Source organism: Artemia sp. Qi Xiang Cuo, chromosome 8 (assembly GCF_049724085.1).
Source record: "Artemia sp. Qi Xiang Cuo chromosome 8, ASM4972408v1, whole genome shotgun sequence".
In the NCBI taxonomy this organism is placed as follows: Eukaryota; Metazoa; Arthropoda; class Branchiopoda; order Anostraca; family Artemiidae; genus Artemia; species Artemia sp. Qi Xiang Cuo.
Genome location: NC_142801.1, coordinates 5,667,078 through 5,682,796, shown reverse-complemented (window position 1 = coordinate 5,682,796; position 15,719 = coordinate 5,667,078). Strand labels below are relative to the sequence as shown.

Genomic DNA, 15,719 nt, shown 5'->3' with positions numbered 1-15,719 from the left:
GAATTTGATGCATGCAAGAGTAAAGCAAAATACTGATCATTAATAGTACACTGAATTGTAAACACATTTTTAAAGGTTCAATATCTTCCTAAAGCTATGTTCTTTCTTTTTTGACCTAGTTTACTACCAGTATAAATTCTCTCACAAGTAGTTTGAAAACATAAAGGGGTTGCATGGGTGCGGCAGCAGAGAAGCAACTTTGTTGCTCTGATGTCAATATTGATGCTCTATTGCAAAGATGCATCTATTTGTATTTTGATAATTCTTAGGATTTGATGCATGCAAGAGTAAAGCAAAATATTGATCATTAATCGTACACTGAATTGTACACACATTTTTAAAGGTTCAATATCTTCCTAAAGCTATGTTCCTTCTTTTTTGACCTAGTTTACTACCAGCATAAATTCTCTCACAAGTAGTTTGAAAACAGAAAGGGGTTGCTTGGGTGCGGCAGCAGAGAAGCAACTTTGTTGCTCTGATGTCAATATTGCTGCTCTATTGCAAAGATGCATCTATTTGTATTTTGATAATTCTTAGGATTTGATGCATACAAGAGTAAAGCAAAATATTGATAATTAATCGTAGACTGAATTGTACACACATTTTTAAAGCTTCAATATCTTCCTAAAGCTATGTTCTTTCTTTTTTGACCTAGTTTACTACCAGTATAAATTCTCTCACAAGTAGTTTGAAAACAGAAAGGGGTTGCATGGGTGCGGCAGCTGAGAAGCAACTTTGTTGCTCTGATGTCAATATTGCTGCTCTATTGCAAAGATGCATCTATATCTATTTTGATAATTCTTAGGATTTGATGCATGCAAGAGTAATGCAAAATACTGATCATTAATCGTACACTGAATTGTACACACATTTTTGAAGGTTCAATATCTTCCTAAAGCTATGTTCTTTCTTTTTTGACCTAGTTTACTACCAGTATAAATTCTCTCACAAGTTGTTTGAAAACAGAAAGGGGTTGCATAGGTGCGGCAGCAGAGAAGCAACTTTGTTGCTCTGATATCAATATTGCTGCTCTATTGCAAAGATTCATCTATTTCTATTTTGATAATTCTCAGAATTTGATGCATGCAAGAGTAAAGCAAAATACTGATCATTAATAGTACACTGAATTGTAAACACATTTTTAAAGGTTCAATATCTTCCTAAAGCTATGTTCTTTCTTTTTTGACCTAGTTTACTACCAGTATAAATTCTCTCACAAGTAGTTTGAAAACAGAAAGGGGTTGCATGGGTGCGGCAGCAGAGAAGCAACTTTGTTGCTCTGATGTCAATATTGATGCTCTATTGCAAAGATGCATCTATTTGTATTTTGATAATTCTTAGGATTTGATGCATGCAAGAGTAAAGCAAAATATTGATCATTAATCGTACACTGAATTGTACACACATTTTTAAAGGTTCAATATCTTCCTAAAGCTATGTTCCTTCTTTTTTGACCTAGTTTACTACCAGCATAAATTCTCTCACAAGTAGTTTGAAAACAGAAAGGGGTTGCATGGGTGCGGCAGCAGAGAAGCAACTTTGTTGCTCTGATGTCAATATTGCTGCTCTATTGCAAAGATTGATCTATTTCTATTTTGATAATTCTCAGGAATTGATGCATGCAAGAGTAAAGCAAAATATTGATCATTAATCGTACACTGAATTGTACACACATTTTTAAAGGTTCAATATCTTCCTAAAGCTATGTTCTTTCTTTTTTGACCTAGTTTACTACCAGTATAAATTCTCTTACAAGTAGTTTGAAAACAGAAGGGGGTTGCATGGGTGCGGCAGCAGAGAAGCAACTTTGTTGCTCTGATGTCAATATTGCTGCTCTATTGCAAAATTGCATCTATTTGTATTTTGATAATTCTTAGGATTTGATGCATGCAAGAGTAAAGCAAAATATTGATCATTAATCGTACACTGAATTTTACACACATTTTAAAGGTTCAATATCTTCCTAAAGCTATGTTCTTTCTTTTTGGACCTAGTTTACTACCAGCATAAGTTCTTTCACAAGTAGTTTGAAAACAGAAGGGGGTTGCATGGGTGCGGCAGCAGAGAAGCAACTTTGTTGCTCTGATTTCAATATTGCTGCTCTTTTGCAAAGATTCATCTATTTATATTTTGATAATTCTCAGGATTTGATGCATGCAAGAGTAAAGCAAAATACTGATCATTAATCGTACACTGAATTGTACACACATTTTTAAAGGTTCAATATCTTCCTAAAGCTATGTTCTTGCTTTTTTGACCTAGTTTACTACCAGTATAAATTCTCTCACAAGTAGTTTGAAAACATAAAGGGGATGCATGGGTGCGGCAGCAGAGAAGCAACTTTGTTGCTCTGATGTCAATATTGCTGCTCTATTGCAAAGATGCATCTATTTGTATTTTGATAATTCTTAGGATTTGATGCATGCAAGAGTAAAGCAAAATATTGATCATTAATCGTACACTGAATTGTACACACATTTTTAAAGGTTCAATATCTTCCTAAAGCTATGTTCTTTCTTTTTTTGACCTAGTTTACTACCAGTATAAATTCTCTCACAAGTAGTTTGAAAACAGAAAGGGGTTGCATGGGTTTGGCAGCAGAGAAGCAACTTTGTTGCTCTGATGTCAATATTGCTGCTCTATTGCAAAGATGCATCTATTTGTATTTTGATAATTCTTAGGATTTGATGCATACAAGAGTAAAGCAAAATATTGATAATTAATCGTACACTGAATTGTACACACATTTTTAAAGGTTCAATATCTTCCTAAGGCTATTTTCTTTCTTTTTTTGACCTAGTTTACTACCAGTATAAATTCTCTCACAAGTAGTTTGGAAACAGAAAAAGGTGGCATGAGTACGGCAGCAGAGAAGCAACTTTGTTGCTCTGATGTCAGTATTGCTGGTCTATTGCAAAGATTCATTTATATTTATTCTGATGTTTATTAGGATGTGATGGATGCAAGAGTAAAGCAAAATATTGATCATTAATCGTACATTGAATTTCCTTGGAAATAAACTAATAACAAAACTTTAAAATACGTTGGGGTTAAAACACAGATGCAGATTGCATTACATACCGCCAATTTTCATTTATTCAAGTTGCTGGCTTTGCAAAGAAAAGTTTTAACTTGGTTGTTTTTTTTGGTGAATTATTTTTATTCTGAAACGTGTATAATGCGGGTGATAACAAGTTTCTCATGAGACTTGTTTTGACTACGAAAGAACCACGTGCAAATCAAGAACTTAGGTTTCCGACTGCTGCTATTAATTTTGCTATTAAATTTCATTTAAACTTTTATTAAAAATCAATAAGAAAAAAAATTACACTCTGTTCAAAAACAAATTAGATATAAATGTTATTTTCAGGAATGCTTTTGATCTCCAAGTCATTTTAAAACACTTTATCCTGAAAAAAAAAAGACAGGGGTCTTTTTCTCTCGAAATGACTTTCAGGTGTCTGAATGAACTCAGAGTGATAACACTTATTTTGCGCCAGACTTAATTGATACCAGTTCAAGGGCGGATTAAATGTTTTAATGTCAACTTACCTGGATAAAGATAAGTATAGTGGTGAATATCAACTGTTTGCCTGTTGGTAGCTGTGTTCCAGATTCTACTGAGATATAGCTGTTAGCCGTGGCTTGATTGACGCCTTGGAGTACGGCAAGTTGCCTCACGTGGGTAAATCAAAAAGTCAACTAAGGTAGGCGTATCTGTTATACTTATTGAATTTAAGATGGTCCGAAAGAAGCAAAAGCACGATGAGTGGATTTTGGATACGTTTAGATCTTCTGGTGTGTCCTCGGATGGTATTACTTTGAAATCTTTGGCTGATAGCTTATTGGAAGTCTTAGCCACAGTTAAAGATAATGCTAAGACCCTTATTGACCTTGCTACGAGTATGAAAGGAATGGAGGATCAGATTTCTAAGCTGGAAACTGTGACTCAGGACTCTGTTAGAGAAGTTGCCATCTTAAAGCCGCAGGTGGATAGAGTACAATCAGTTAAAGATGATTTAAAGCTTCAAATGCACGTTTTAAGTGATAAATGTGTTAATGCAAAGGGGCAATTGGGCACTATGAGGCAAGTGCTTATGAAAGTCGAAAGTAAGTAGACCGATAAGAATATACTAATTTGGAATGTTTCGGCTAATGATAGCAATGATGCAAAAACCCTGTTTGAAGATATCGTTTCGCAAGGACTTGAAATGAGTGTGAATCCCGAATATGCCCAGTGATGGAAGTTAACTCGGTAAAAAAGTTTTTGAAAGTTGAGGTAAAAACTTAGGAACTTAAGTGAGAGATCTTAATGAATGCGCGGAAACTTCGTGATAAAACAGTAGCGAATCAGTCTAACATATACCCAAATGATGATTTTCCGCTATCTGTGCGAGAAACCCGTAAAAAGTTGTTTGCAATCCGAGATAAATTGCGCACATGTTGAATACAAGGCCTTGAAGCATGGGTCACGAAATTTGTCCCACCCTATTTATGTGTTAAACGTAACCAACATGAAACGCCGGATAAATTCTCCCTTGGTGAGATACCGAAGCTAAGTACGCTGCTGAGATTATGGCGTAGTTACAGTGGAGCTGGGGTTGGTATGGAAACTGGACAGTAAAAATTGTTTTTTTTTTTTGGTAATGTGAAATGAAAGGTAAAAAAGTTATTTTTATTTTTGTGAAATTTAGTTGTTATTGATTAGTGATATTATGTAGGCATGGCGCAACCCTTCTGAATGGGCCGTGATCTATTAATGGTGTTATCCATGGTTCTTGGGAATCTGGATATAATGAATAGTTTTGTGATTATAAAAGGATTTTTTTTCGTTTTGGAGATTGTACTGTTTGGGAGTGCATTAGGGTTGCCAAGATGTCTGCGTAGGGAATATGGTTGAGAGTATTAGAGAAAAAATTGAATTACTTGAGAGACACCCTGTTGATTTTTATGCTAGGTTAGATGTTCTATTGAGATAAGGGTTTGATGATGAGAGTAATATGGAGAGGATTGAGTCATCGAAGTATATAGTGTATTAAAGGTAATTACTTGGTAAAAAAAAAAAAAAGTATTTCTAGTTTAGTGCCTGAGATAAATGAGCACTTGAACAAGGTCTAGACCTTACTGATTCATCCAATCACCTAGGACAAAATAGTACATCCAACCCGATAGTCCAAAAATCAAGTCCAAAATAGAGCAAAATCAGCATTAATAAGTGTCACATTCATATTTGTCTGAGTTAGTTCAAAGCGGTATGGATATTAAAATTTTAGGACTGACTGCGACGTGGTTGAATTCTTCAAATGAAGCAGTGCTTGATATCAACGGTTATAATTTTTTCAGGAGAAATAGTTATCAGCAAAGGCATAGTGGATTGGGTGCTTACATGAAGTCGGACCTGGATGTAAATGTAAGGGAGGATTTGTCTGTTTATTGCGAAATGGTGTTTGAGAGCATGGTATCAAACAGTTTGTGGTAACCAATTGTAAGTAAGGGGCGACCTGGCTCAATAGTAACCGATACTCTAAAAAACGGAATTTTGATACCCATAGATACATCAATAGAATCATATTTTTATGCTGATTTCAAATATATAAGTTTCATTAACTTCATCGAGTTATATAACTTCACCCATCAAAAGTTACGCGCCTGAGAAAATTTGCCTTATTTTCGATAAAAGGGGAAAAAAAACCCCACAAAGTCATAGAACTTTCATGAAAATCACTTTATCGGGTTCAGCGTATCAGAAACCCTACTGCGGAAGTTTCAAGCTCCTATCTGCAAAAATGTGGTTTGTATTTTTTGTTAGAAAAAACATCAAGGATGCGTGTTTATTTGTTTTTTGTTTGTTTGTTTTTTTGGTTTTTTTTTCCCAGGGGTTATCGTATGGATCCAGTAGTCCTAGAGTATCGTAACAGGGCTCATTTGAACGCAAATCAAAAGTTCTAATGCCCTTTTTAAGTGGCCAAAAAAATTAGAGGGCAGCTTGGCCCCATCCCACACTCATTTTTTTCCCGAAGTCACCAAATTAAAATTTTGAAATAGCCATTTTGTTCAACATAGTCAAAAGTTTAATAAATATGTCTTTGAGGATGACTTAATCCCCCACAGTTCCCGGGGGAAGGGCTGGAAGTTATGAATTTTGCCCATTGTTTAGATATAGTATTGGTCAATGGGAAGTATAAAAAAGTTTCAGGAGGAATTTTTTCTGATGGGGGAGGTGTCGGAGGAGGGGTTGACGGGGGAGGATCCTTCCATGGAGGATTTTTCCTTAGGGGTAGGGATATTTCTATGAAGGGGGCACCGGATTTACCAGCATTAGTTAAAAAACGATCAGAAATTAAATAAAAAACTAATTTTTTCAACTGAAAGTAAGGAGCAACATTAAAACTTAAAACAAAAAGAAAGTATTACGTATATGAGGAGTTTCGCCCCCTAGGCAATACCTCAACCTTTTCGCTAAAGTTTTATTAGTACTTTCAAAAGAGCTATCTATTCTAATTAACCGGCCTTTGTAATTCAGGGGTTTGTGATTTCAACAAAATTCGAATTTTAACGTAAAGAGCTAGGTATCAACTAGGGGGCAAACTCCCTAATATACGTAATAAATATACGAATATAGAAGTTCGTTACGTAAGTTAACTCGTAAGTTACGTCAGAACCAAATTTCGAGAAAGCCATTTAGTAAAATTAAAATTAATATGTAAATTTCGTTTTAATTATTCAAGTACGGTAAGCCAAAATCAAAGCTGCATTAATTCAAAAATGTTCAGAAATTAAATAAAAAAAACAGGTTTTTTTTAACTGAAAGTAAGGAGAGACATTAAAACTTAAAACGAACAGAAATTATTCCGTATATGAAAGGGGCTGTCCCTTCCTCAATACCTCGCTCTTTACTCTAAACTTTGAATCTGTCACACCAATTTATTTTTGAAAACAATAAAAAACTTTAGCGCAAAGATCGAGGTATTGAGGAGGGGACAGCCCCTTTTATATACGGAATAATTTCTGTTCGTTTTAAGTTTTAATGTTGCTCCTTACTTTCAGTTAAAAAAAATTTGTTTTTTTTATTTAATCAGAACTAAAGCTGATGCATCTAGTATTTATTTAGCTATTTTATATAGGCTTCCAACCTCTCACCTCTCCCATTTTTTGGAATTGTTGGTGGAGCAATTGGAAAAGTTGTCAGTTTCAATTTATCCATGTGTGATTATGGGGGACTTTAATGTCTATTTAAATAAGTATGATGTAGAGCCTCGTCTTTTTTGTGATTGTATGTTGAGTCATGGTTTGTTCTCATCTATTAATTTTTGCACGAGGATAACTGTAGCTAGTGCGATGCTTATTGATAATATTTTTGGGAATATGAAGCGGAATTTTAAGATCAATACCCCACGTGTACTTGTAAATGATGTGTCTGATCACTGTGCCGTCATGGTTTCATGCCAACTGCAGGGAACTTCGACACAATCTCGTGGATCCCAAAACACTAGAACTTATTTTGACCAGAAGTCGCTGCCTAAATTTAAATCTGAATTAGAAAAAAACGATTGGACCTCTCTAGATGAGCGTCATTCTTATTGCCGAGAAAATGGACCAGTGTAATAGGAAAATGGTTTAACTTCTTAATGAAACTTGTGTGAAGGTAGCTCATTCTAAAATAAAGAAAGATATTCCATGGAAACCATGGATGACGAAAGGCCTTGTGAATTCTGTAAATAAAAGAGGTCAACTGTATATGATAAGTGTTTTTAGTGATTGTGATATTGACCATGATACCAGGAGGAAATATAATATTGCTCTGAATAAGTTATTAAGTAAAGCGAAACATGGATATTTTAAAAATAAATTTCAAGAAAACCATGGAAACCCATCTAAGACATGGGAGACTGTTAGATTAGCTATTGGTGAAAAGAAAGTGGTATTACCAGAAATATGTGGAAATTGTGGTACTAGTCAAATTGCCGATGAAATGGCTCAGCACTTTTCTCAAATTGGGGAAAAAGTTAAATTGCATGTTGGAAACCGGCCAGGAGATGGTTCTTTGGAACAGTACTTGCCTGACCCTAGTGATACTAGTTTTTTTTCTTCGGAAAACTAGTCAGCAGGAGGTGACAGAAATTGTAAGTGAAATGCGAAATAGAGCAGCTGGAGTGGATGTGCTGTCTCTGAAAGTAGTGAAGTATGTTTTACCCGTGATTTTGCCGTGTTACATTGATTTGATGAATGATTGTCTTAAAGAAGGTGAATTTCCCGATCAATTTAAACATACCAGTGTAGTGCCATTCCATAAATTTGGTGACCGAGAAGATTTCAGCTATTACAGACCAATTTCGATACTCCCTATTCTGTCTCGAATTTTTGAAAAAATATTATATAAACGAATTGCTGAGTTCCAGGAGAGGAAGGATTTCTTTTTATGCAAACAAATTTGGTTTCAGAAAAGGATACTCTACGGAGCAGGCGGTTCAGTATTTGACATCTATGATTAATGGTGCTTTGGATGGGAAGTTGAAAGTGGCGACTATATTCTTAAACATTTTGAAGGCCTTTGACACAGTGGACCATTTGATTCTTCTTAAAAAGTTGGACAACTTTGTTATTAGAGGAAATAATCTTACAATTATTTCATCATATTTGAGTCACCGATCTATGTATGTGCAGCTGAATGATGTGAAATCAAGTGATTACCACGTTATTTGCGGTGTTCTCCAGGGGTCCCCTCTCAGCCTTCTTTTCTTCTCAATATATATTAATAGCATCCATCATGCAATCTGTAATTTGACAATAAATGTTGGAAATGGAGACGAAACGTATAAACCTCGGAAATCTCTTGTCCTGTTTGCTGATGACACGAATTTTGCAGTTGTGGAGCGCACCGAAGCTCAGCCTTTAGGGACACTGAGTACTGATATGGAAAAAGTGGAGAAATAGCTAAGGCTAAACCGGCTGAAAGTAAATAACAGCAAATCGGGATTCGTTGTCTGGGGCACATCACCTTCATATTACCCTGGTTGCAAGAGCTTACAGCAGGAGACTCGACAATAAGACGTCAGAAGTCAGTGAAATACCTAGGCGTAATAACTAATGAAACACTAAGTTTTCCAGAGCATGTACAGTGTATATCGTCAAAATTAGCAAGAAATATAGGTATGATAAGGAAGCTAAAGCATCGGTTTCCCCAGAATGTTTTGTGTCTTTTATATTTCTCATTAGTCCATCCTTACCTACTATACTGTTGTTCTGTTTGGTCTGGAGGATTTTATATTCCCCTAAAACCTTTGGGTATTCTCCAAAGTTCAGCTGTGCGTGCTATTTATGGAATTGATAGTCTTGCCTCGGTTAAAAATATTTTTCTGCGAATCCATATTTTACTGTTTTCAGGATTGGGCTTATTTTATAAGCTTCAACTAATGTATGATATTATTAATGATATTGCTCCAATGTGTCTTCGTCATATGTTCAGACAGCTGCTGATGTCCATGAGCATTTAACGAGACAGGTTGGTATGTATAGAAGGCCGATTAGAGTGATTGCGAAGTCTGCTTTCTCTGCTCGTCATATTCTTCCGGTGCTGTGGTCTCAGACTCCATCTTCTATTAGGAATGTTGCTGAAAGGTCTGGTTTCCGTGAGCAGTTGAGGCACCATTGCCTGCAGCTTTATGAATTCTAATAATTTTTTCTTTAATTTCTTAAGTAGTTCTATATGTTTAATGTGTCTTATATTCAGTTCATTCAATGCTCTCAGCCAAATAACATCGTTTCATGCAAGTCCGTTAAAATATAAGTGAATTATTCACCTGCTGTGATGTATTAAATTAGATGCTATTAATGTGATTATCCCCTTGGATGGTGCTAATTTGGTCTTACAACTTAAACGGACATAATTGATAATGGATTAAGAACTAATTGATTATGGATATAAAAACTTAAATATAATTGAATTAAACACATGTTGTGACGTTATAAACTAATTGCTATTAGTGTGATTCTGTCCTCGGCTGTTTTTTTTTGCTAAATTGCTCTAACAATTTAAATGGGTAAAACTAAGAAAAGACATATTGATCTAGAATCCACTCGTGAATCCACTGATAATTCAACGATGTATGAATCAATTCGAAGCCTTGCAACAAATATTCAACCAATATTATTCACTGTGACAAAATTCAAGCAGAAATACTAGAACTGAAAAGTAAAATGTTAGAAATCAGAGGTTAGATATATGATCTGTCATCTAGGACCCAAAATTTGGAAATTTCCAAAAAAGTTCACGATGACACAATTGCTAATATACAGAAGGAGGTTAAGGACCTCCGGCTATCAGCGAACCAGTCCTATGATAATCCCAGCCTTGGATCCTTAAAAAATCAGGTATTAATCTTAGAAAATGCTGACCGACGAAGTAACGTCATAGCCTGGAACCTAAAGTGTTTGATGAAAGAAGAGGGTGTGGAAACAATTGGTGAATTATTGCAGAAATTACATATTCAATGTGAATTCCACGTCACTGAATCAAATGAAAAATTCACGAAAATCCAACTCCACAACTTTAAGGATAAGTTTCCGGTTTTGCTAGCAAACAAACTACTTTGCGATCAAGCTTTTAGGGAAAAAGCCTGCATGGATAATTTTCCGGTATTCTCTAAAGTGTATTTATCCGACGATGTGAGCAAGTCTGTCCGAGAAATTCGCTCATCCCTCCTGAAGAGGAAAAGTGAACTGAAACAGAAGGTATTTCAGGTTTGGATTCCTCCTGTAGTCCCACCAATTCTATGCTATATCGGCGAAGTTGAAGAGAAGGAAAGGATGTATTGGTTCCGAGTAAAACCAAATTGAATTTTTTACTTGTGTGGTCAATGAACATTATTTAACTGAGAAATAGATATTTTCTTTGGTGTATATTGATTTTTTTTTTTTCCCCCGATATGGTGTGATTTAACAGTACAGGGGCTTATAGCTGAATGACATGATATATTTCGCGAGATTAAACCCATTTCCTGTGAGTTTTAGTGCTTTTAGTTTTTTATGGGAGAGGCATGGGGGGATGCTCCTTGGCGTGAGGTCAATGCACGATAAGGGTTAGTCAAGTTCATGTGATCCCTGCATCTAGGCTGGAAGAATTTGAAAAAAATTCAGGCCTTTTTAGTAATGTATTCCAAACGCCCCTAGCCCATGATAATAATGAAGTTTTAAACTCTTTTTAGTTCCCCCTAATAAATACTTGGTTTCTCATGAAATAGTTAATAAAAAATCAAATATGAGGAGAATATCTTTTTGGAACTGTCGTGGATGGAGGAGCGGGCAAGCTGCGATTGAAAATTTTTATTTGAATCGGGTACGGATATTCTTGGAGTTTCTGAAATATTTTGAGATGAAAGTTTGGCAAATAAAACTAGTATTAGCGATTTCCAATCTTTTCATGTAAGCAGGAATCGAAAACAGCAAGGTGGTTTAGCAATACTGGTAAAAAATTATATTCCGGCACGGATGAAAGAAGAATTTCTATATCTAATACAGAGATGATTTTTGAAAGCTGTATTGTTGAATGTTTTTTTTTACCAAATAATGAAAAATTTTTAATTGCTGTAATTTATCGCCCTCCCTCGTCTAACATGGCAGACTTTATTGCTAAATTTGAAAATATGTTAAGTGTAATATCAAATCTTCGAATGCCATTTTTCATCCTTGGGGACATCAATATTGACTTGATGGGATGTCTACCATCAAATCAGCAAGGAATTGACCGGCATGTCCTTCAATTTTTAGAGTGTCACCTTTCTCATGGTATGAACCCAGTATGTTTTATTCTGACACGAATAACAAATTCTTCTTTTTCTCTGATTGATAACATTTTTGCACCTTATACATGTGAGGCTACATTCGTGGTTATGGAAGATACATCTGATCATTGTATTTTAATGTCTGATTTCAAAGCACAAAAGATAGTCAATCTAGAAAATACTATGAAGAGGAGAAATTTCTCACAATTAAATATGAAGGAACTGAAATCTCATCTTAGTGTTGTAGATTGGAGTGAAGTTACTAATGAGAATGACCCAGAGACTTCCCTAGATATATTTTATCGAATTTTGGATGGAAAACTGGACCTTCACTGTCCATTTAAAACTACATATCAGAAAAGAACATCGCCAAAAGAACCTTGGATAAGTGTATCCCTCTTAAAATCTATCAAGGAAAAAAACCGACTGTATAAGATAAAAATGAAATACCCTTGGGCTTATAATGTACAACGATTCAAAAACAATAAAAATTTGCTGGATAAAATTATTCGAAGTAGTTAACAAACTTATTATTGAAAGTTACTGGAAGAGTCTGAGCCGCCTTTGACTCCACGGAAAGCAAAGAAGGAAACAAATGGAAATAATTAGATGATGTCACACCCAGAAGTGAATATGAATGAAAATAGTGTTGAAATGAAAGGGAAGGATGTCGTTCAAGATTATTTTTTCAATTATTTTTCTCATATTAATACTAATGCTGAACTGAATTTCCCAGAATCTCCGTTTTATTCATATAAAAATTATTTCCCGCCATCTGAAAATTCTAGTATGTTCCTGGCCCCTGTTACTTTCGGTGAGTTCCAGAAAGTAATTACGAATTTAAAAAGTGGCAATTCCCTAGGTCTAGATGAATTCTCCACAAATATTCTTAAAGAAATTGCTTGTGTAATCCATGTTCCGTTGCTTCACATTTTAAATGCATCTATATCATCAGGGATCTTTCCAGAAGTTTGGAAATCTGCACGAGTTATTCCAATTCATAAGAAAGTTGATAAGACATTTATAGGCAACTATCGACCAATAGCAATTCTTTCTCCAATATCTAAGGTTCTAGAAAAAATTATTCAAAAAAAATTGTTTTGTATTTTGATAAAAGCAATTTGTTTACTAAAAATAAGTTTAGATTCAGGTCGGGTCATTCTACTGAAAAAGCTGTTGCTGCGTTATTTTTAGAGATTATTGATTCACTAAATGATGATAATCATTTGTCTACTCTTTTCTATGATATAAAAAAGGCATTTGATACGCTAAACCCCGAAATTTGGCTGGAGAAAATTAATACCACAGGCATTAGAGGTAAAGGCCTAGATCTAATAAAATCTTACCTGCATGGTAGAAAAATTCAGGTAGAAATAAATGGGCACCTGTCTAGCCATATTGTTATTGATGATATTGGAGTTCCCCAAGGACCAATATTAGGACCATTACTATTTTTGATATTTATTAATGACCTTCCGAGGTGCTTACCCCAAGATAGTAGCTTAATAGTAATTTCTGCAGATGATACAGCGGTAACAGTAAAAGCTAAAACCCGATCTTTATTGGTTGAGAAAATGGTGATAGCAATGAAATCTTTTAATAAATGGTTTGCTTGTAAATACCTACCTCCAAATTTTTGTAAAACAGAATTCATAATTTTTGGGCGGTCACAGCGGGGAATAGATAAAATTACCATAGAAAACTTAATTGTAAATCAAAGCATGTCCAAAATAGTAAAATTATTTCGTTACTTTGGGATCACTCTCGATGAGCTTTTATCCTTGCACAGACATTCTAATTAACTGAGTATGAAACTTGACCATAACTTAGGTTGTCTTAATAGATTGAAACACGTGTTTCCTTTTTCTATCCTTCAAATTTTATACCATTCTCTAATTGAATCATATCTAAATTATTGCCCTGTAATCTATCTCAACACCTTTACGGTCAATCTGCAACTTCTTCAGATAATTCAAAATAAGGCAATTAGAATTCCGGGTACTTTTGTTCATCGCCCAATGAGGCTTCAAAATCTCTCGGAAACCCAAACTTTATATGTTTTTCTCAGTATTCTTAATGTTAAACAACTAAAGGACCTACATACAGCAATATGGTATTATGATATTCAATCTTTAACAAATCACTTCCATGATTTGGGTATTATTGAGACTCCGATTTCTCCTGCCCACCACGTCCGCTCCACGAAGTATCGCCTTCCTCCAATTAAATCAGAAAGAGCTGGATTATCAATCACATATGAGATTCCTCAAATAGTAAATAAACTTAATTTAGTAGAGATGTTCCAAAGTTTGAAGAGCAGATCTTCTTCGAAAAAACATATTTTAAAAATGGTTCTTTGTCTGGATGTTGGGATTGATGAATAATTGATATTAGTATGATTTGTGTTATAGTGTTCTCGCGCTGGGGTGGCCTCCTCTGTTATCTCCTACCTTGTATGTTTTTTTATAATCCTGTATTTGTGATTTCGGCATTTTCTTATATTTGTTTATGGACGACACATCGAGCCCTGCTCTCCGTCGACCAGTTTAGAAATTTATTTGTCATGTGTTTTTGTCAATAAAAGATTACTGATACTGATTCTGATATATTTTTTTGTTTTATTGTGAAATGGGAACCCGAATGTATTGATGTAAGTGGATGTAAGTTTTTTTTTTGTTGCAATACAAGCCCAGGTTACTGGGCTTCATACTTTTTTGTTGATTTTTTTGTGAATAAATTATATCTCCATTGAAAAAAAAAATTAAAGCTTATTCTGTGACTTCCAGTTAATGCCAGTATCCAAATTAAGTCACCAAAGGTGTTTTAGAACCGAATCCCTTGCTCTTTAAATATAAATGAAACAAAGAAATTGTAGCTTTTTTTGTCTTTTCCCCTTTTTTCTATTACTTTTTTTTCTAGTAAAAGCTTCATGCCTTTTCTTTCTTATCATCTATTTTTAAAACTGCATTTTATTCGGTATTTGTTTCTTAAGCACCGAAAAAAGTCGAAGAGAAAAGAATATAAACAAGAACTGGGTTATAAAAAAATAAAATAAGGGCGAACATCACCTCTAGAAAATCCTTTAGACTTCTCATGCATTTATTTATCTGTTCCATCAAGTTGGTAAGCGTTCCTTGCAGTCCTGATAGTTTTAGTAATGATGCTATCTTTAAATCACGGGCTATTTCACTCATCATGTGCCTAAAATCCTGATCGATTTTTCTAAAGCGACCATAATCGTGAGCTAAGGCCCCATTGCCATATAACGGTTCCAGGTATAGCCACCTGAAACATATAAAATACCTGGGTCAAAGACTACAGGGTTTTACAGACAAAAACAATTCTATTTTAAGTGTCCTCAATCTATATAGTATTTGTGGGCAGATTGCATCATTTACGTTTAGTTTTAATTTTATGTTTACAAATTAGAAAAACTGAAAATTTTTAGATGAAAATAAAGAGAAAAGTTGACAATTGAAAGAAAAAAAAAAGTATGGCTTCACGGTTTATGCAAATTAAAAAAAAACTCTTTCAAACTTGCTCGTGACACTTCCACATGTTCTTACAATTCACTAACTTTTCAATAATTAGTATACTTTTCAGAAATCATTAGCTTTTGCCAATGTTTCAAATTTTGCCAATTTTAACCATTTTTTCTATGATCCCCTGAAATACATAACAATACCTGTTTCAAAGACTAATGAACAGTATTGACGAAAAATATTTCTATTTTATCTGACGATAAAATAGAAAAAGGTAAATTTTTTCGGAAGATAAATGAAATCAAAAGACAATCTGTGCATGCAGGTTGTCAAAAGGGTATATCTCAGAGATGGCTCAGGGTGCTAAGCTAGAACTTTCAAGAACTTTTAAGTTAGAACATTCTTCCCACAAATCTGACGATTTGTGGGAAGAATGCATCATTTATCTACTATTTAT

General features: G+C 34.6%; 1 protein-coding gene across 1 annotated transcript in view; it reads right to left on the bottom strand.

Moving 5' to 3' along the window:
• The window catches only part of LOC148949095 (cytoplasmic dynein 2 heavy chain 1-like), a 161,140-nt gene that overhangs the window by 91,764 nt on the left and 53,657 nt on the right, over positions 1-15,719 (bottom strand). Inside the window, exon 11 of the mRNA XM_089093804.1 lies at positions 14,849-15,065. Within this exon, the coding sequence (XP_088949930.1) occupies positions 14,849-15,065 (217 nt within the window). The remainder of the gene's footprint in view (positions 1-14,848; positions 15,066-15,719) is intronic.